Raw genomic sequence first — 21458 nt, forward strand, 5'->3', positions numbered from 1 at the left:
TTAATACTTGTTTGGTATCAGGCAAAATAAAGCAAACCACAGAAGGGAAAAATCAAGGAATGAATTGTATCATTGTCATTTTCCTTTCATATAATGAAAAGGGACAGCACGGTGGAAGACTGGTTAGAGCGTCACCCTCACAGTTCTGAGGACCCGGGTTAAATCCCGGCCCCACCTGTGTGGAGTTTGCATGTTCTCCCCGTGCCTGCGTGGCTTTTCTCCGGGCACTCCGGAAAACATGCATGAGTTGTAGACTCTAAAATTGCCTGTAGGTGTGAATGTGAGTGCGAATGGTTGTTCGTTTTTATGTGCCCTGCGATTGGCTGGCAACCAGTTCAGGGTGTACCCCGCCTCCTGCCCGATGATAGCTGGGATAGGCTCCAGCATGCCTGCGTCCCCAGTGAGTAGAAGCGGGTCAGAAAATGGATGGAAACTCAATTAAAACAGGAAGTTACAATTTTATGGGGGGGGGGGAAAGCAATTTTATTTCAAGGCCATATCAACAATCAATTAAAAAAAAAAAAAAAAAAAAAAAACAATGCTTCTAATGTGTAGCCTAATAACACCAATATTTTTATAAAAGATATTTGCGCTTGCACAGTTCAGATTGATTGGTGTAGCGAGAACACCAGAGGACCAGATGTCTTGAAAAGGACATATATTTTTCATTTGGCATTGCATTATTAATCACAAAAAGGAGACAATTTGAATGTAAACAATACAGTATATAGCAAATACAACCCATTACATTTTTTTGTTTTTTTAAACAATCTAGAAAAATACTGGAGACAGTGCAAAATTATCGCAGGACCGCATCAATCACTTTACAAATGAAACATTTTGCAATATTTCAATGTTCATTTTCAATCTCATATAAAAAATCATTAAAATATGAAAAACCCAACAATACACTGTGATATGTTGCTAAGATTCTTTTCAAGTGCTATCATCTACAGTATAAGAAAAAAAAACATCTCGTATGATGACTCGATAATTATGTATAACGAAGGCATTGAACGACTAGATTTTTTTGTAGTCGACACTCGTGATGAAAGTCAAGTTGAAGTCAATAAATGAATGACATCAATTGTATTTTTTCAGCACAATACAGCAGCCCCCAACCTCTTTTGCACAACTGACTGGTTTTACTTAAAGACACAACAGTTGATTAGATCAGTTGATTATAGAAATACCTTTGCTCTCTTCCTGGTTTAAAAATATATATATTTTTTTGCACATTTATCACACTTAAATGTTTTGGCAAAATCAAGTCAATTTTAACATCTCACAAAGACACCCAAGGTAAATACAAAATGGAGTTCTTAAATGATCATTTTATTCATTCAAGGGGCAAAAAAAGTTATCTGGCACTGTGTGAAAAAGTAAATGCCCCCTTGTAAATCATGAGTTAACAGAGTAGAGTATACCATAGTGTTTGTATGTATAGGCTTAATCCAATGTGTGGAATCAATAGAATTTCTGCCCGCGTCTTTGGTGTATTTTGGAGAAAGTCAGAGGCTTGCTGTTTGTGTTCATTTGTTCCAAGTAACCTTAACAGAATTCTTTTCTGAGTCTTTGGTTTTACGTCTGACCACTTTCACTGCAATACTACCTACTGAGAGTCCCGTTGCTACAGCATTCCCTATCGTAATCACTGCATCTCGAATAGGATGTGTTGCTGCTGCATTAGGAGCAGCTTGTACAGCGTCTTGAACTATAGCAGCCCCTGGTGTAGGACTACAAGTAGTGGCTGTTTCTGCAGGTAAAGCTCCAACTGAGGTCGGGGCGTGTGCTACAGAAGCACTTGTCGCACCTTGCGCCCCAACTGCAGCACTCACGGCTGCGCCCGACCCCAGGGCAGCCCCCACAACTACGGCAGCCCCAACGGCAACCAATCCTACATTACTAACCTCCTCAAAAGCATTCAAAGCAGCCTCCTTTGGACTGTCAGCCTCTAAACCAGCACTGACTCCCATCAAACCGCCCAAAACTGCACCTGTAGCTGCCCCTACAGCCACTGCTGTCGTTCCTGAGGTGGCTGCAACTATGGCGCCCACAGCGTTCCCGACACCCACGGCCCCAGCTGCCGAGATTCCAGCGAGGTTAACTGCAGCGAGGCCGACAACCTTCCCCACAACAAATGCCGAGCACGCAGCTGTCAAGGGGACGGCGACGCCAAAGGCAACTCCGACTGCCAAGCCTGTGATGCCACCAGCCAATAAGATCTTCAACCACCGCAGCACTCTCGGAGACAGAGCAGCCTTTTCCCACATACTCCTAGAGTCTTCGCTGCTTCCACTATGCTGGCTTTCCTCATCTTCTCTCTCAATTTCTCTTTTGTCTTCCTCATCTGCTCTCTCAATTTCTCTTTTGTCTTCCTCATCTGCTCTCTCAATTTCTCTTTTGTCTTCCTCATCTTCTCTCTCAATTTCTTTGTCTTCCTCATCTTCTCTCTCAATTTCTCTTTTGTCTTCCTCATCTTCTCTCTCAATTTTGTCAGCCTCTGATTCCAATTTCCTCTGTTTAGTACATTCAGCTTCTGTTACGCAACTGGTTGCTACTTCTTTTTCCTGCCTCTGCTTCATCATCATCCTTTTCTGCTCTTCCCTAATGACTGCCTCTGCCTCTTGAAACAAAGTGTTGGTAAAAAACCCGGTTTCGCCCTGCTTCACCATCCTGTCCACCTTCTCTATGAGTTCTTTAACCTGTGCTACATTCCTGTTGTTTTTATTATTGTTGAACACATGGTACCTTCCACCACACTTGTCAATGAGATTCGTAAGGCCAGCAGGAGAATCTTTCAGGTAGTCCTCAATCCCCATGTCAAGCTTATCCCCCCCGGTAAAAAGAACCACCGTGTGGTATTTGACAGCATCCTCTCCAAATATTTTGGCCAGCTTGATGACAGCCTGGTCCTCATGAATTGTATAACGCCCGATCGGCACCACCAAGAGAAAAGCATGAGGTCCAGGAGCAGAGAGAGACAGACATTTAGCGATTTCTGTATGAATCTCCTCCATACTGAGGCGAGTATCTCCGAAGCCTGGCATGTCAACCACCTTAACTCTTCTCAGTCTCCTCTGGTCATGATCCTCCGCAAGCTCAGTGCTCCCATACTCACATTTCTGGGTCACTGAGCTGGCACTGAGCTTTGACAGGAACTGTGTTCGGCCCAAGATGGTGTTCCCAGATGCACTCTTGCCCGATCCTGTATTTCCGATAAGAACGAATCTGTGTTCTTCAAGCCGTGTCACCCCCACCATATCAACTGGCTCCTGCTCCTCTCCCCAATGATGGGAAAGCTGCACAAAATATGTTGAAACACATTTTCTATTGTTAATCAACATGCTCATTGTGAATGTTAGCATGGGATAACTAAAATCACGCTATTAGTCTTTAGTCACATCATTAGGTATCCCAGCACAATGTACAGAGACCATGTAATTTTTAAAATTAGGTTTTACCCCTCCTGCCCACTATAAACACATTTCAATTTATTAAAACACACTTAAACATATCAAAATACATTTTAAAGTATTCTTTAGCACCTTTTCTAGAAAATGGACAAAAATGAGAGACGATAGTAAAACATCAATTTGAGGAAAAGAAAAGATGACTCTCTTGCTTACACAGTTTTTCAAATAAGAAGCCAAGCGTGCTCGCTCCAAGTCGTTTATTTGTCACTCCCAGTTAAGGTTTACTGTAAAATAGACACATAAACCATTGTAAACATTGTATAGTTAAACACCAAAATGTTCAACCAAACAAAATAATTTGATCTGACAAAAGTCTGCTAGCTTCATCCTAACTTATAATGCAAAGCAAATGGAAAGTAGCATAAATGTCACGGTAATTATTAACATTTAAACAAGTGATACTTTAACACATAAAGCAGCAAGACATACAAACAGAGCAGAGAACAATGCAGGCATATATTCTCTCGGCTCTGGAGGAACAATGACTATTACATGAGTTTATAGCTCTTAATTGCATGCTGCCTATCTTCCAGTAGATTTCAGTGCTGCCCCACATGTGGCAACACAACATTGAAAGTGTGGCACCGTTCAATGATGCAACAATTTAGTTATCAGAGGAAACGCGTGTGTCCGGGTCTAAGGGCGTCCCTATGCTGGCCTTGCTCCATCATGCTCTGGAAGAAGAGGAAATAAATGTGGGCACTCCAGAGGGCATGGCGACACCCCCGACTTGGAGGTGAACTGCAGTACATTTTCAAAACCGCGCGCGTGGGTTGCGCTCGAGTATAAAGGCAAACTACGCGTGGGCCAAGCTCCTCGACGTTGAAGCATAAAAATGGGCATGTACCAGCTGGATTTAAAAATTGAATCTGTAATCGTCTGGGTTTTTTTGTTCCTTGATTATTATATTTATTTAAATGCTTTTAATATTGTACTTGTAATCATGTAAAGCACATTGAAAAAGCACATTAAACACACATTAAAGCACATTATGGTTGACATATGCTCATTTTGGACAGTATTTAGTAATGAACTAAATGAAATAAACTATTACACTGGATCATTGTTACTCTGAATGAAAAGGAAATTCTGTAATACAGTGTTCCTTCGCCACTTCGCGCTTCACGTTTTGCGGCTTCAGTGCTTTGCGGGTTTCCCCAAAATATTCATTTAAAAATAAATAAATAAATACAGCCATATCGGCAACCATATTGCGGGAAGGCGCGGTTTCATGTTGATGCGCGTGAGAGAATGTTTCCCTGCATGCCAAACAAAGAAATAAGTTGACTCAGAGGCTTTGTACATGCCTGTACTGTACGGGCACTCATACAAGGCGCGTGATTGGTTCCCAGCGCGACATCGACCAATGAGAGCACGAGTGGATTTATCCCGTGAGCTGATTGGCTGCACATCATCGCAGCCTCACCCAACATCTTCCATTGTTGTGTCTTTTAGATTTGATCAAAGAGGGCAGAAGTTATGAATCTGTGGCACGCCATTATGGCGTGAATGAATATACAGTGCGGTACATAAAGAAAGAGGAAGCAAACATCCGCAAAACTGCTTCAATAACGATGCAAAGGCAATGTTGATGAATGTTAATTACTGGATAATAAATTTTAATTACTGTATAAGGTTTAATAATTAAAGATTTAAGTAAATACGTGTACTGTTGTAATCTTTGTCTCAAATATGTAAGTATAAATACTGTTTACCTATTTTAAACATTCTGGTACCCACATACACATCCATGAAAATTCCTAGGGGGTTTGGGGGACAATTCCTACTTCACGGGTTTTTACCCTTTGCGGGGGGTTCTGGTCCCCATTAACCGCGAAAAACGAGGGAACACCGTATTTTGGTAAAATGCATTTGGCCACATCAAGCAAATGAACAGGTTTTGTCGATGTGCCCAGTGCCGGCTCCGAGTGCACAATACATGATTGCCTCCTCGTCAGTCACACCTTTGGTCTCTGATCTTTGTCTTTACTGGGCCGTGGTGGTTTTATTTCAAATGAAATTAGAGGTGCAACATGGTGCCCAACAGACCGTTTTACTCATGTACTACTGTCAGGTCATAACGTAGTATTCGAAGTAATTTCTGATACTGTATTTGTAAAAGGCATACATCGGCTTCTTAAAACCTAGGTTGCGGTTAGTGAATGTAGAGTATACTAGTCCTCGTTGTACACCGGATATGTACCTAAATCGGACACGCCGTAGTCCATCACTAACTTACCGTAAGGCAGTAGCAAAGTCCTCGTTAGAGTAAATACGTCTTCTTCTACCTTCTCGGCCGCACATATAAAACAAGACGAAAAATACTGAGGAGTGGCGAAACTGAGTGTGCATTGACAACTTAATTGTTCCGCCTCACGAACTAGATCATTGCGCAACAGTCAGTAACCTTAAAACAAATACATAAAAATAAGGGGGGGAAAGGGGGTATTTCGAGAACCTCATAAACAGAGGACCCCCCACAAAAAAAATATAACGACAACTTGGGGGGGGGGGAAGAAAGAACTTTACACGGAAAGGAATTAGAATGCTAAAACCGAAAAGCGAAAGTACCGAAAAGAAAAACTTGAGACCTACAAACTAGCATTAACACGACATAATCCACCGCCACAGCTATTGAAATCAAGTCACACAGTTTAAAATGGTTTCTAAATACTTTACCCAGGTGCCGGTGGCTCGACATAAATCAGTCCTGCAACCAGGTGGTTTGTGTTGTCGTTTTCAGCGTTGACCTTGTCTGTGCGTCTCCCACTTCTGCATATACTGAACAAGGAAAGAAGGCACGTCTACAACAATCTTTAACTGATAAACCAAAACAGACGCAGCACTTCTTCATATTGTATCTTCCACTTTAATTACATTTCATACCAAAATGGCTTGTTCATTCTGCAGCAACAATGTGCTTCCACTGGATAACATCGGGCACAATATTAGAAATACAACGTTTGCACATTTTAATGAGTTCCAAATCCAAAACAAAAAGCTGCTGAATGCTGTTTAAAGTGGCACTGTAATAAAGGTCCTGTATTTGTAGTTTGCAGTGATTCAGATCTGCACTGTAATAAAGGTCCAGTATGTGTAGTTTGCAGTGATACAGATCTGCACTGTCTCACAAATACATCTTTCTAATATTTTGGTTACCTACATGATGGGGGTAGTATATTAGATCTCATTGTATAGTGCGAATGCAAGAAATATTGTGCCTGGTGTGTGCATTTAACAGTCAGAATTATGTGACTAAAAATGAAACGCAAAAAGGAAACAAACGGCACATGGAGGACAACAAAGAGACGTGGCTAGGCTAAAGTAGGCCTACTTCCTGCAAAACACTGAAGACTAATGTAAAATGAAGGTAAAAGTACAATTGCCAATCCTTTGCCATTGATTTCACTCACAAGACTGATGAAAATAGAAAATACATCTGTACAACATTGAGCAGGCATTAGACCCAAAATAATCTATGCAACCTAATCAGAAACGGGTTAATCACATTCAATGAGGTAAACTCAAATTTGTTTGGCAACCTGAAGCAGATGGATTTAAAAACAAAGAGTAAATCCAGACAAAACAGCAGTCTGTAGGAAAGCGTTGAAGTAAATTACATACATGAACGTAATTCCATACATAAACCTAATTCCAAAACAAAATGTTACCTTAAGTGATAAAGAATAAACTTTCAGACTTAGTTTGCCTCTTACACAACATTATCTTGTAATGATAAATCACTGTAATAGTACAGCAATTCAGACCTTATGTGAGAAAAACAAAAACCCACATTTTTAACATCATAGAGATGTCCCATTTGAGCTTCCACAGCTTGACAAAGTGATGACAGCTTGTTTCCCACTCTTGTCAGTCTACAAGGTAAACAAACCATTGTGAATTGATTGTTCCCTACTTCTTTGTCTCCACTAAGCATTGTCGAGGTGTGCTGCTATAGCTCGCTGCGGGAGCGAGATATGCGGGGGCCTTTTCGGATCTCTTTCCTTTTCTCTTCCTTCCTCCTCCTCTTCTCTTCCTCCCTCAGGATCTTCTGGAAGGCCTCAGCAGTGTGAAGCACCTGAGGCCATGAGAACAAGATGGCTCAGATAAAATGCAGTATATGGCAGTACAGTACAACATATACAGTACATCAGTAATATTGGAGGTTCGCTTGTTTGCTAGCGAAACTAAATTAACAAGAGTACACTAAAACGACTGATTCTTTGATGACACCTAACGGAGGTGGAGCAATTAAAGAAAAAGGGAGGGATGCAAATCGACTTCATGCATCATTTTTTAAGTGTAAAAATTTGATTATTATGGGAGGTGAGTCTCTTGACACCAAACACATCTTACTGTGGTGTGCATACTGTTTTCGTATTGACGACAGCTTATTGTCGCTTTCGCAGGCAGCCAGCACACAGACACTTGTACTACCTTCGTACACCTTTCACACTTCAAGGCACTCAGAGGTTCAGGTTAGTTCCAGTTCTAGTTAATAAGTTCAATTTACAGTTCTATGGTAACAATCGTACTTTTCCCCTTTGCTATTTCTGGTAATTATTCTATGGTGACATAAACGATAACAAATAAAGAAAACGCAAAACATTGGAGCAGTTAATCTTTTAGGTAACAGGTGTCCAAAAAAAGCAAATAGTGTGTCTGCTAAAATACCAAAATTGCAAATTGTCTTCACAAATTGTCCATTTTTGTTGCTAAGCCACCTATCAAAATAAACGGAATAATAGTTGAACAAATAACGTTTTACTAGTTTCTGATTTCAAAACGACTTATTATCAACAGGCATCCGAGGGAAACCATGACTATGATGTGGCTTTCAACAAAAATTAGTTTGACAGTCCTGTTTAAAGTGCACAAATATGAAATCTTAGGAAATATCTTTAAGGCTTGTAACATTTTTGTGCCACTTCAGAGCTAATTTTCCATATATGTTTGTCGCTTTTGAAATTGTAAGACCATAGTACAAAAAATGTAGAGACTTGACTATTTAAATTTTTTTTTAAATAAAATAAACAATAATTATATATATATATATATATATATATATATATATAATTGCTTGGCTATTATAAAAAGCACTGAAAGTGGATTAATACTTTCTAAATGCACAGCGGGGATGTGGGGAAATATACTGACATTTTACTTACATCGTCTCTTTCTGTCCGGTAAGGGTTGATGAAGTCTGGAGATTTCTCTGTTATTCCCAGTTCCTGCGACATCTTTGCAATGGGAGGAAAAAAAACAAGTAGAGGAGGAAGAACAATTAACACAAAATGATCCACTGACATTATGAATTGTACAGCTGCTTTGCTTTATACCACGGTTATTCACACTAAATGTAGAGATGGGCCAAGGAGGAGCCATTACATTGTGGGGCTGCCTTCCAACTTCCACTTCGTCGTGTTGAGGGCAAGGAATAAAGTTTTACAGTTAACCTTCTTGTAGTAATAAAGCATCTTTGATTTGCTTACAATGGAGCGTGTCAAAAATATTAAGACTAACAGATGCCGTTTCATGTTGCACAATTAATCTTCTGTAAATTGCTGCGGTCACACGTTACTCAAAAAAAGAACAAGCTGCACAGCATGGAGGGATGACCACTATTTGCAGAAATAAAGTATTAAAACCAACAACCATTTCACTTTTTTTTTTTAAAAGCAAATATTCAATTCATGAACTAATAGTCTACTGGTCTTTCAGAGTCACCGGGGAAGTTAGAGCCTGTTGGCACATTTAACTAAAGTTAATATACTCAATATCCCTGATGCGGTACAAATACAGACGAATGCAAAACATGCAAGCCAGTTTGAGCTGAAAAAGGCCCCTGGCTCATGTGTCTAAAATACACAATCTTAAAAACTATAGCTTGGCTTTTTCTGTGTAGCGCTGCTGTAAGAGACACCAACTACTCATACTCAATGGTCACAACATTAGGTACAATTGTATAGTCGAATGAGCATCTATTCAAGTGCTGTGTCAAAAATTCTGTCTTTGAAAGCAAATTAGAAGGGCACTCTAAATGAGGAACCTCTGCCAAGGTCAAACACTCTTAATTTGGATGGACACCAAATTGCACACCTTTATATTTATCAGGATACTACAAAGTTTAATGGATTTCTTGGCCCATGCCCCATTATTGTGCAAAGTTTCAACCATCCATCCATTTTCTATTGCACTTGTCCACTGACTACACACTGGACTGATCGCCAGTCAATCACAGGGCACATATAGAGACCAGGGCTATAACGGTTTGGGATCTTACATTCCAGTTTTTATTTCGTTTGACTTTTTTTTCCAAATTCAATTAGTTTTCATTAGTTTTCAGAGCAGGTTTGTTAGTTTTCTATTTTTTCAAAAATGCGTTAAGTATAGTTTAGTTTTGATTAGTTTCAGTATTTGTTTTATTTTTTTATACAGGGTATTTGTCGAGTGTGAGATCTAAAAAAAGAAAACAACGAAAAACACCATTTTAAAATATGTATTAACTTACTAACAGATGAACAAACATAGATATGAACACGAGCTATGCCAGAGCCCTGTAGCAGCCCAACTTAATGACGTGCCTATGTGACGGCCATGTTGGGGCGGCCGACATTCCCATCAAAGGCAATGCGAGGACATTGAAATTAAATCATGACTTGCTAATTTCTCAACCTATTTTCATGAGGTTTACTTTTCTGTCAACGCCAAAGTATATGGTGTCAATACACAACATTTGAGAAATAAAGCCTCAACAAATATTTTAACATGTGAAATGTTACTTCCACTTCCCTTGTCGTAATTGTACGGTGTTTTGTGCAATCGTATGCAGCACAATGTGCCGGCGACCTTGGTCTTTCGGTTTTCTAGCCTTCCACACACATAGAACGCGCTGATGACTTTGACCTCCCTAGCTTAGCGTCGCCAGCTGCACGGAGCTCAAAAGGGCCGTGTCGTATCCACCTATTCGTATCTGTGTGAACAATCATCCACAAATAGGTACTGTATAACAGTGCACAAAATTTGAAGCATGCAGGTTTTTATTGGCTGCTACCCAATGATGTCATTTCTAGGCGAGACACAGAAACACCTGTGGTGAATTATGCTGTTCAGCTCCTTGTTAGAGAACACAGTTGTGCAAAAACTACTGAAACACTGAACAGTTTGACATGTGCTTTCAAAACATTGGAGAAGCTCAAATGGAGCTCCCCTGTAAAGGTTATAGAGCATTTTAGGGTCATCCTGAATTCAACGTTTTGTGATATACATACATATTGTGTCAATAAGTGATGTTTTTTTTTTAAGTATGTTTGGCTTCCAGGGATGGACCTAATTTCATATTTAGTTGGCATTTACAAAACCCTGTTCAACATAAAGTTGACAAATTTCAGACAGAACATCACCTATGTTTGCAGTTTAAAAGAAAATGGACACTGTACTTTGGTTATCTTACCAGTGTGAGGACATGTTGGTGGGCTCCTCCTGTGAAAACCCCGGTCTGGTTGCAAAAATTCAGCCCCCAGCGCAGCAGACCTCCCCAGTCAGTGTTGCGGTCAAAGTAGTGGTGGACAATGCGCGGAAAGCGCAAGGCCACGTCGCCAAAAAATGCTGTGTTCTCCACTACATGGGAATAAGCTGGGGAGATTGATTGCAAGGAAGGTTAATCGGAAGAAATAACCAAGGTGCTGTCGGAACGCTCAGAGTAAAGTGATAGATGAAAGGGTGTGAAATGAAAACACAGCAGTGGCTTGCATAAGTCAAACAGGATGGTGATATTTGGGCCCTTGGCAGCTGCTCACTCTGATGGAGGAGTAAAGAAGCAAGTCTGACAGTGGCATTGCTTTAGCGCAATGCTATGTTGTTCGAATCAAACCAGTCATAGTTAACAAAGACCGAAGAGAGAGTTTGAAAGACACCGTGGAGCTGCTGCTTGAAAGTTAAAAGTTAAAAATAAAAGGGGAAACACACCTTCTTTGATTTTATCGTCCAGAGGGAATGGGTCGTCGGGCTGCATTTTCGCTGAGACCAGGATTTGTCTGGAGTCCTCCAAGACCTTAAGAAGAACATCACATTACTATGAATTTTTTTTTTAAACAACTGAGGTAATTAATGCATTAAAATACATTAAAAAAAAAAAAAATTGGCCTTTTCCCAACCCCACTGCATTGCAACTATTACATTGGATGACTATTAGGAGGGCAAAGCAAGACATTCACAATGAGTTGTTTTGGATAATATTGCTGAACTAGCTTTCTGGCCTGTTGCTTGGAGAGTTGTGCTGAGTGGAAGATGTGTCCGTCTAGGCCAGCGATACATCTAAAATAGTGCACACTGGAGATGTGAGCACAACTGATTCGCACTGACACGCACTGGACAATTCCTTAGGCACACTTTCAAAATCTAATGAGACAACGCTAACTAAGAGCGGTGATTTTATTACCTTATAAAGGTAATTATGCTCAAATTGAATTGAGTTTTTCCAATAAGATGCTAAATCATGTCAAAACACCTTGTAAGTGTTTGCTCAAAACATAGCATTATCATCTTATGCCTCTTGTGCCTTAAAGGCATTTTTGATACACCGCTAATATTGGCTCAGATAAGATTATGCAGGTGTCTAATGTCTGAGGTAGGTAACTGTACAAAGTGGGTAAGATCTGCTGACAATGCATTTTAACTGGAGATGGACTAGTCCTTGGGAGACACTATACTAAAGATGCCAGGATATCCGTCCCCCTGGGAAACAGCCTAACAACACAGCAAAGCTCTCAGCCACAGTGCTACTAGATGGGCGCTCACAAGCATAGGAATTCATAATATTCCAACAAAAGCTTGAAAATCTGATCATGAATGTAATAATTGGATTAGGAGCCTTTGATTCGCCGCTGCCCTCAGTCTGCACATGGAAGTTAGCACATAGAACGCTGTTGGTATTAGTTTTTCACGCATATCGTGGTGTGTGTGTCCAGCTGGTTGAGCCTTTGTTTGTTTTGGCTGCTGTGATGTCATGTAACGTAATGGGTGCACAGAAGCAGTCACTTTGTTAAGAAGATCTACGCCCAGTTTGTTATGATCACAAAAGCTCGCCTTTTATCAGGAAAGGAACCATAACGATTAAGGAACATACTGTGGTGTACAGAGATGTGCAAAATGGAAAAATGATTCACTTTGAGAGTCATACTTCTCATAACCAATTATGAAATAGAAGATAAGAATCAAAAGAGCCCTGAAGTATCCATCGATCCATTTTCTACCACTTGTGCTCAGTAGAGTCTCGGGTGAGCTGGAGCCCATCGCATCTGACTTCAGGCAAGAGGTGAACAACCTGGACTGGTCGCCAATGGCAACGCAACATCATTCCACTTCAATCGGGAGAACATGGAAACTCCACACGAGGGCCTGAGCTGAGATATGAAACCCGGGACCGCTCAAGAGTGAGGCACTCCACGGTGCTGCCCGTGCCATGCCATATTATATGTATTTTGATAAAGTCACGGATGGTGGAGTTAGTAGTAAATTTACCCGACTTCTCACTCCGTTATGGCGTAAATGTGAGTGTGTACGGTTGTCTGTCTGTATATCTGCCCTGCAACTGAGTGCTGACCAGTCCAGGGTGTAGTCCGCCTTTAGCCCAGAGTCAGCTGGGATAGGCTTCAGCTCCCCGCAACCCTCCACTGAATGTATTTGATTACAGACACATTATGGCTAAACTGGCCTTAAATATCATCCTGGTCACCACCTCTTCCAGCTCCTTCCCTCAGATAGGCACTATCGAACAATGCAAACTAAAACTAGCAGACATTCAAACATCTTATTCCCTCTTGCCATTAACTTCTTAAACAGTTAACTTACAATTTCCATTGTAACATGCTGCCAATTTTGCCTTGAGATTGTTGTCGCATCTCTGTTGGGACAATTATACATTATTTGTGCACTCACTGTAGCAGTCTCGCTACTGTTGTTGACCAATATTGGCCACTCATGTGCTTGAGAAGTATCTGCACCATTTGCACAATTGACACTGTTTCAGATTATCACACTACTCGTCACTTTAAACTGCTTAAACTTCTTGAAGTCTCTGCGCCATTTGCACAAAGGTCACTGTAACAGACTATATATTAGTCATTTCAAACTGGTCTAAACTGCATCATTTTCACAATTGTCCAAAACAAACAAACAAACAAACAAAAACATATCAGCATTACCATATTACTGTTTACCTTTTATTGCTCAGTGACTCGCCGTACTGTGTTTTTATGTCTGAAAAGTATTTTCTGCCAAATGGATGTCTGTTGTCGTACTAAAGCGGATCCAACTACCGGATACAAATTCCTTGTGTGTTTTTGACATACTTGGCAAATAAAGATGATTCTGATTCTAATATAGCTTTTTACTGCATTGAATCGCTGAAGTTGAACAGTTAAAAGCTTATGAAGGGTAAAGCTCGATCACAATAAATACAAAGAGAAAATATAAAAATAAGATTACAGTATGTTAATTTAGAATGGAGATTTTTTTTTTCATGTATGTGGTAAAGTTGTCATTTCAAATGTCAGTATTTATCAAGATTTTAGACAGAAGTTGAACATTGTATGAGCATTTTCTTTGAAACTGATGAATGCAAGGGTCTGTAGCTGTCACACATTACCTTGAAGAGTCCTTTCAGCATGATGTCTATTATCTTATATTGCTGGTTAATGTCATTCAATTCAACCAGATTCTTGAGTGCGTTGAGTTGATCTTTCCTCTTGGTTTCAAACATACGCTTATCTGGTGAAAGAAGGTCAGGAGAGAGAACACCAGTGGTCGGAGGTAACCAAGTACAAATACTTTGTTACTTACTTAAGTGGTGTTTTCAGGTATTTCTACTTGAGTATTTATGTCTCTAACGACGTTTGACTTTTATCCGCTACATAACCATCTGTATTTTCTACTTTTTTTTGGTCAAAATAGACTGCTTACTTTAACCTCTGCAGATGAGAGCACAACTTTAAAAAAACAAATTGAAAGTCAACCGCAGGTGAGATGTTAACTGACTGACTGATTAAGATCTCACTGAGTTATAGGACAGAAAAAACAGGGACAGCAAGGACATGGAAGAACGTGAAACAGGGATCCTTAACGAATATGACGCAATAGATTAACTGAAGCAAGATATTCTCTCTATGCATGGCTTTATTTACTGAAATCATGTCACACCAAGAATTACACGTGGTTATAAAAAATTTTTTATTTGGTAAGTTTTTTCATCTGACATAAGTAGAGTGTGAATACTTGTGCTTCCTCTGGAAAACAGACACGCATGTACTCTACAACAGCAGAAGGATACAGATCTCCAGGTTTGAGTCGTGTCTCGGCCTGTGTGGGCCAGTGTCTCCCGAGCTTAGGGCAGCAGCGGAGGAGAGCGCCAGGACCGTCACACATACACTCCACATAGTCAGTAGGATGCGGCAGGGTGCCAATAACCTGAGCAGAGACGCCAAAGCAGAAAACTGATGAACTACAAATGCTGAAAACAGTTTCTGTTAGAACTGCATGCAGTAGAGGCTTAATTTGAATCACAATTGGACACTTTGATAAGACAACTATTGCCAGCATATGCCAGAATTTTGTTAATAAGTAGGTAAAATATTTTTTAAATGCCAGGAAAAAAAGAAAAGAATCCCAAATTAATGGATTTGGAAACCTCCCCTCTATAATGGAAATTGAAGTAGTTTTCCCCAATTATATGGCTTTAGAAACCTACCTTCTATAGTGGAAATTGAAGTAGTTTTTGTGTGATCCTGGTTAGTAATTAAAACAATCAGAAATAAAACATCAATCTCTCTCGTGAAGGTGATAAAACAGAACTTCCTTCAAAACAACATCTTTGTTTATGAAGCCATTTATCTCCTGTGGTACTTATGGAACATTATAAGGCAACATGCAGTGGGAAAAATGGTCAATATGGGACACCAGAGAGTAGTTTGCATTACAGGACAGGCTCCTTATGTTCCTCTTAATAGAAACATCTGATGTCTGGCACTTGCCTAATTCCCAGAGACGATTTTTAAGTACAGTACCACCCTCTTTCCCTCCGACTGTCCTTGCTTCTCTCTCTTGCTCTCTCTCTCTCTCTCTCTCTCTCTCTCTCCTGCAGACGAATTGTCTCACCATCCACAGCAGTTTATTTTATGTTCGGCTGCTACTTTCCGTCCCTCAGAGGCTTTTTGGAAGGGAGGGCATGAAGATAAATAACTAAAAATAGAGCCTCATCAAATCAAGATTTTATGAAGGCCAAATCGTTAAGAAAAAAAGCAGAAAAAATAATAATGGGGGGGGGGGGGGCATCTGCCATCTGATAATTCAAATAAAACATGAATAATTTAGCAAGGGCACAATCAGAGTACTATAAGAAGGTTACATGGAGGTGACCAGGGTGAGCAGAGAGTAGCACTTTTGAGAAGAGGATTACGGTAATATTTCTTTGCTGAGACAGAGTATAAACAAGAAGTGCAAATAGAATAGGGGAAGTCCAAAATAGTGCACAAAGCTGAATGAGAGCATAATCAGCACGGGGACATTCTAGGAAGGGAGGAAGTCCACTAAACACAGTGGGGGAAAAACATGGCTTACTGGTGGCGAGTTCATACCAAAAGTCTTGCTTAAGATTTGTATAAATGTGAGCAGCATTTGATTACTTGAGTGTGGAGTACACAAAGACGACAGAGCTAACATAGTAAGTGAGGGTTTAAATGGACCCATATTTGTCACTATTCGGCAGTGCTTGAAATAATAATGATACTAATGAAATATTTATCATGAAACATAAGGATTTTATAATTGTATAACATTAGCATAAAATAGAAATACAATGATGAAAAAATTGCATGCAGTGTCCTGGAATAATAATCTAGGATTGAAATGTTGTATTTCAGGTGCATTAGCAAGTAGTTGCAGTAAATTTCAGATTAATTATTTCTGTTTATTAATGTAAAACAAGTACTGTACCTATAACATTTGTCTGGAGTTGAAATGTTAAAGTATTATGATGGTTAAGACACCAATCAATATAAAGAAAAAAATAACTTTTCATGACTTGGTTAATGTCAATATGAAATTAACAATGCTATACAGTCCCCTCCAAACGTATTGGAACGGCAAAGTTAATTGATTTGTTTTTGTTGGACACGGAATACATTTGGGTTTCAGATAAAAAGATGAATATGAGACAAAAGTTCTGAATTCCAGCTTTTATTTAATGGTATTATGGTATTTACATCTACATGTGTTAAACAACTCAAGACACAGCACCTGTTGTTTGAAGCCACCCACTTTTCAAGTAAGCAAAAGTATTGGAACAGACATGATTAAATTAACTTCAAGTGAATAACATTTGATAGTTAGTGGCATAACCCTTACTTGCGATAATTGAATCAAGCCTACGACCCATTGACTTCACGAGACTGTTGCATTCTTCATTTGAAATGCTTTTCCAGCCCTTTACTGCAGCCTGTTTCAGTTTTTGTTTGTTTCTGGAGATTTCTTCCTTCAGTCTCCTCTTCAGGAGGTAAAATGCATGCTCTACTGGGTTAAGGTCCGGTTATTGACTTGGCCAGTCTAAGACCTTCCACTTTTTCCCCCTGATGAAGTCCTTTTTTTATGTTGGCAGTGTGTTTTGGGTCATTGTCTTATTGCATGATGAAGCTTCTCCCAATTAGTTTGGATGCATTTTTCTTTAAATGGCCAGTTTGGTTTGCCAACTTCCACGGGGCAGGGGAAAGGTATCACAATCCACTGTTTGAAGACTTCTAGAGAAGAAATATAGAGGCCATACCACAAGATGCACCAGAATGAATTCTGAAGTCTAAAAACCTGTTTTGTCTGGCAATTTACAGAAAAACGCATCCAAACTAATCGGGAGAAGCTTCGTCATGCATCAAGACAATGACCCAAAACATACTTCCAACATAAAAAAAGGACTTCATCAGGGGGGGAAAGTGGAAGGTCTTAGACTGGCCAAGTCAATAACCGGACCTTAACCCAATAGAGCATGCATTTTACCTCCTGAAGAGGAGACTGAAGGGAGAAACCTTCAGAAACTGGTGAAGTGAATGGGTCACGGGCTTGATCCAGTTATTGCAAGTAAGGGTTATGCCACCAAATATTAGATGTTAATCACTTGAAGTTAATTTATTCATGTCTGTTCCAATACTTTTGCTTACTTGAAATGTTGGTGGCTTCAAATAAAAGGTGCTCTGTCCTGAGTTGTTTCAAACATGTAGATGTAAATACCATGAAATGAAAGCTGGAGTCCTGAACTTTTGTCTCATGTTCATCATTTGATCTGAAACCCAAATGTCTTCACTATACAACAAAAACAAAGGAATTGACCTTGCCGTTCCAATACATTTGGAGGGGACTGTATGTGTTTTGTAAAAGCTGGTGAATGAAATTTGAATTAATCTTTTGGCTCTTGCCCTAAGTGTTTTGAGACTGAGCAGTGAATATCCCTAAGGGGTGCTTGAGAGCTTTATCATTACCATATAATTGCCAGGAAGAAGAGGACCTGGCTCTTTCTAGATGTATAGCAGCTGGCTGCATTATTTGAGATTCCTGGGCGACTCAGGCAGAATGACTGTGTAGCTGTACGACAGATGGTTATAGACAAGATGGTTATCGCCAATAGCACCATTTAAGGCAGTCAAAACACCCGTAAAGTAGGTTTTGCTAATAAAGCTTAGAGAAACAATTACCTGAAACAAGTATTTGGGCTCATTTGCAAAGTCAGCTGTATTTACTCTTTATGTGAAGAGCTCTGCACAACCAATAATTTCTCTCTGCACTGTCCCATCACTCATCTAACTCTATTCTATTCTATTCTATTATTCCACATATTCTGTTCAAGGTCTCAGGAACGGTGCAGAAGAGAAAAGAACTCAGAATGAGAGGCAGGCTGGATCCTGGAGTGGTCATCTGTCACAGTCAGTCATTGAGACCATGACGACAATTTTGAGTCGACAATTGACTTAAAATATATGGATGAGCTTGGGCCTTTTGGTACTTTTTACATATTCTCTGTGTGGGTTCTCTCTGGCTTCCTCCCCCATAACCCCCAAAAAAATGCAAAACCAAGAGAAGAACATCTTTTCTTCAGTTTTGCACTTGGCTGTTGGAGAACAAGCAGACTGCTTTAAAATGGAATGGGAGAAAGTAAACACACCCCTGTGGGAATGCTAGGTTTTTTGAGGACCATAATAAAGGATAACAAAAACAGCATAACCTGTACGATACACAAAGGGAGTTCAAGCAAAATTTGCTAAATAAAGGCATGTTTGGCCACGATCTTGAAAGGTAAATTGTGTGGCACATGACTAGAAGAACACCACAGTCATGGTGAAGTACAGTGATTGTATCATTATGCGTTGGGATTGTTTTTCTTAAGATGGAAGTGTGGCTTTTACATCTGCTACAAAGTTTAAGTTAGAGAGGAGATCCACTTTTCAGCGTGACAATATACCAACTAATACATGCATTAAAAATAAGGCTTTACTGGAATAAAATGTAAGTTTTCCAATTGCCCAGCCAGAGCACAGACTCAAATCAAAATGCAAGTCGGTGGCGTGACCCAAGAGATGCCCTCACATTCAGACAAATTTCAACCGCTTCTGCAAGGAACAGATTTCCAACTGAATTGATTTAAATCAGAAAAAGGTGGTATTTTAAATGCTCATCTTCTATATCCACGTTAAGTTATTCTCTCACCTGGAAATACTTTTTTTTTAGCTGCTGCTGCTCCCAACCCAGTGTGATTTGCTCAGAGGCCAGCGGAGTGTGCTAAAGTCATGCCAAGCGTCGACAAGCTCCGGTGGTGCAGAAGCTTAGGTTTAATGTCTCGTGAGTGGGATTTGGGAATCCCATCTTTGTTGTTAAAAAAAGAAGAAGCCTCCCACATTTCCATTTTACAGTGAAGTTACACTTGTTTTCATTTTCCGTTTGAAATCCATTTGTTGTAAAGTACCCAGTACCCGAAGATGCGATGCTCCTCTGCTGCTCCCAAATGGTTTAAAACTAGCAAAAATAATCAAGTGTGGGAGGAAGCTTGTAGCAGCCAAACGCTCCACATCCATTTAAAGAGACACAACTGAGCCTGGAGGTGAGAGCAGCACATCGTGGGACGGCCGCCAATGCTGATCAGACAGCCGGACAACGAGTGTAGCTCGAATCCCCGCAGGCTCTTTGAAGCCCTCTGTGGAGAAGTTTCATCTTTGATGACTGACACATCATCGCACCTTCTCTCCCCGTGCATCTGCAATTCTATGACTATTCATATGAAGGCGTCGAGTATATTAATACAATTCTGACCTTCACTTGTCAGTTTACTTATTTCAAGCCATAAATATGTCTTAAGTATCTGCACCCGTGCGTTCATTGCAAAACGAATTGAATATTTGACAGATGACCACATCGTCGGACTTCTTAGCAAGCACAGAAGATCACACAGACCAATAAATGTAACTCGCTGACCACTCACCGCGTTGACGCCAGACTCAACGAGAGCGTGTTTAAATCTTCAATCTTAACACGCTAAAGTGCACGACACGAAAGAAGATCCTCAGGGGACAAGCGCGCGCGCGCACACACGCACACGCTGGGTTGCAGTGGGTCATTTACATACAGGCAACACTCGCTGCTGCTCCACTCCGCGGATGCCACGATCGCACCGGCAAGCTTCCCCACCCGACGAATGACAGCAATCAGCCACTCAGCTCCGCGTCAATGGTTTCCTTCCGGAGTGATTCGAGGGAGACACCACCAAGGCTACGTTCCGTTTCCGCACAGCCGCTTCCGCTGAGTGATTGGGTCTATAACAAAATAAAAGAAAATACTATGCACCAGATTTAAGCAAATGCGCATCTATCTGCTGTGACTTAAAAGTGTGTGCTGTATTAATTTATACAGGTAAAAATGTTTTAAAGGCCAACGAACTACTTTATGGAATCAGATTATACCCAGAGAAGAAGGGCCAGTGGGCATTGGCATCTGCGCCACACCTACCACCAAATGAGTTACTGTGCCCCACTGCCACCTGTAGTGTAGCCTTTTCTGTATTACAGGTGCAACGATTAATTATTTAATCAACAAATAATTCTTGTTTAGAAACCTTGTTTAACTTCAAATTGTCTAAATTCAGGGAATATCAGATTCTCAAAAGTAAATATTCTCATATTTATATAGTCCTGCATGAAACCAGACTGCTTATCTTTGTCTTTAATCAAAACAAGACATTTGCAAACACCTCCTTATACTTTGCAAACCGATGCTCAAGATTTTGGGCTATTTTCTGACATATTACAGCTCAAAGCAGTAACTGAATCATGATCATTTTGTTTGTGCCTTTTTTTTTTTTTGCACTGTCAATTTCAAATAATGTGTCCTGTTTTAGAATAAAGGGATGGGAATTTTAAAAAATGGTTTATCTGATTCACCAAAATAACCGACAGCTTTATCAATGATTAAAATAATCGTAAATTGCAGCCCTATTATTTATTGTAGCCACTAATAGTGAGATAAAGAAAAAGTTCAGCTCACTTTCGAGCGACGTAACTTGAAAATGCACAAGCGAGTTGAAGACACCGTTGCATATAGAAACATTTCCACACTCGCCGCCTCAACTCTTCTAAAGCCAGGTCGTGTGTTTAATTTAGCCAATGCCTGTCATGGCTTACCTGTTCATACTTTGTCACACAATATTGTGTGTGTGCGCACGCATGTGCCCCCGTGCTGACCTATTGTCCCCATTCTGGATGTGCTCTGACGCCGACACTGAGAACGCCCAATACACCCAAGCCTGAGGATAGAAACAGGTGGAAGGGGGCTAATTTGTCAGAGATTTCTTTTCAAAACATAAACCAATGCATTTCAAACCCAATAACACCCTCAGACAAAAGCTCATTCACTTGAAAAAATCCTAGAGGCAAACTCAACAATGTTGTGAATGAA

The 21458-nt window shown here is 40.2% G+C and overlaps 2 protein-coding genes across 3 annotated transcripts; both read right to left on the bottom strand.

The window, feature by feature from the left end:
• Nucleotides 1-463: 463 nt before the first annotated feature.
• LOC133414761 (uncharacterized) lies at nt 464-3280 on the bottom strand. Its single transcript, XM_061700363.1, has one exon. It carries the CDS (start codon nt 3261-3263, stop codon nt 1533-1535), a length of 1731 nt encoding a protein of 576 aa, XP_061556347.1. The 5' UTR covers nt 3264-3280; the 3' UTR covers nt 464-1532.
• A 3055-nt stretch (nt 3281-6335) lies between these two features.
• Nucleotides 6336-21306, bottom strand: LOC133414763 (coiled-coil domain-containing protein 134-like). Of its 2 annotated transcripts, none has more exons than XM_061700365.1 (8): nt 21185-21306; nt 20134-20320; nt 14806-14942; nt 14125-14246; nt 11445-11529; nt 10930-11111; nt 8645-8716; nt 6336-7554 (listed from the first exon to the last, which is right to left on the bottom strand). In XM_061700365.1, exons 3-8 carry the CDS (start codon nt 14909-14911, stop codon nt 7429-7431), a joined length of 693 nt encoding a protein of 230 aa, XP_061556349.1. In that variant the 5' UTR covers nt 14912-14942; nt 20134-20320; nt 21185-21306; the 3' UTR covers nt 6336-7428. The 2 variants fall into 2 exon arrangements, with proteins under 2 accessions (XP_061556349.1, XP_061556348.1); XM_061700364.1 differs by having other exon boundaries at nt 19990-20320.
• Between the last annotated feature and the right edge of the window lie 152 nt (nt 21307-21458).

This window comes from Phycodurus eques, chromosome 16 (assembly GCF_024500275.1).
Source record: "Phycodurus eques isolate BA_2022a chromosome 16, UOR_Pequ_1.1, whole genome shotgun sequence".
In the NCBI taxonomy this organism is placed as follows: domain Eukaryota; kingdom Metazoa; phylum Chordata; class Actinopteri; order Syngnathiformes; family Syngnathidae; genus Phycodurus; species Phycodurus eques.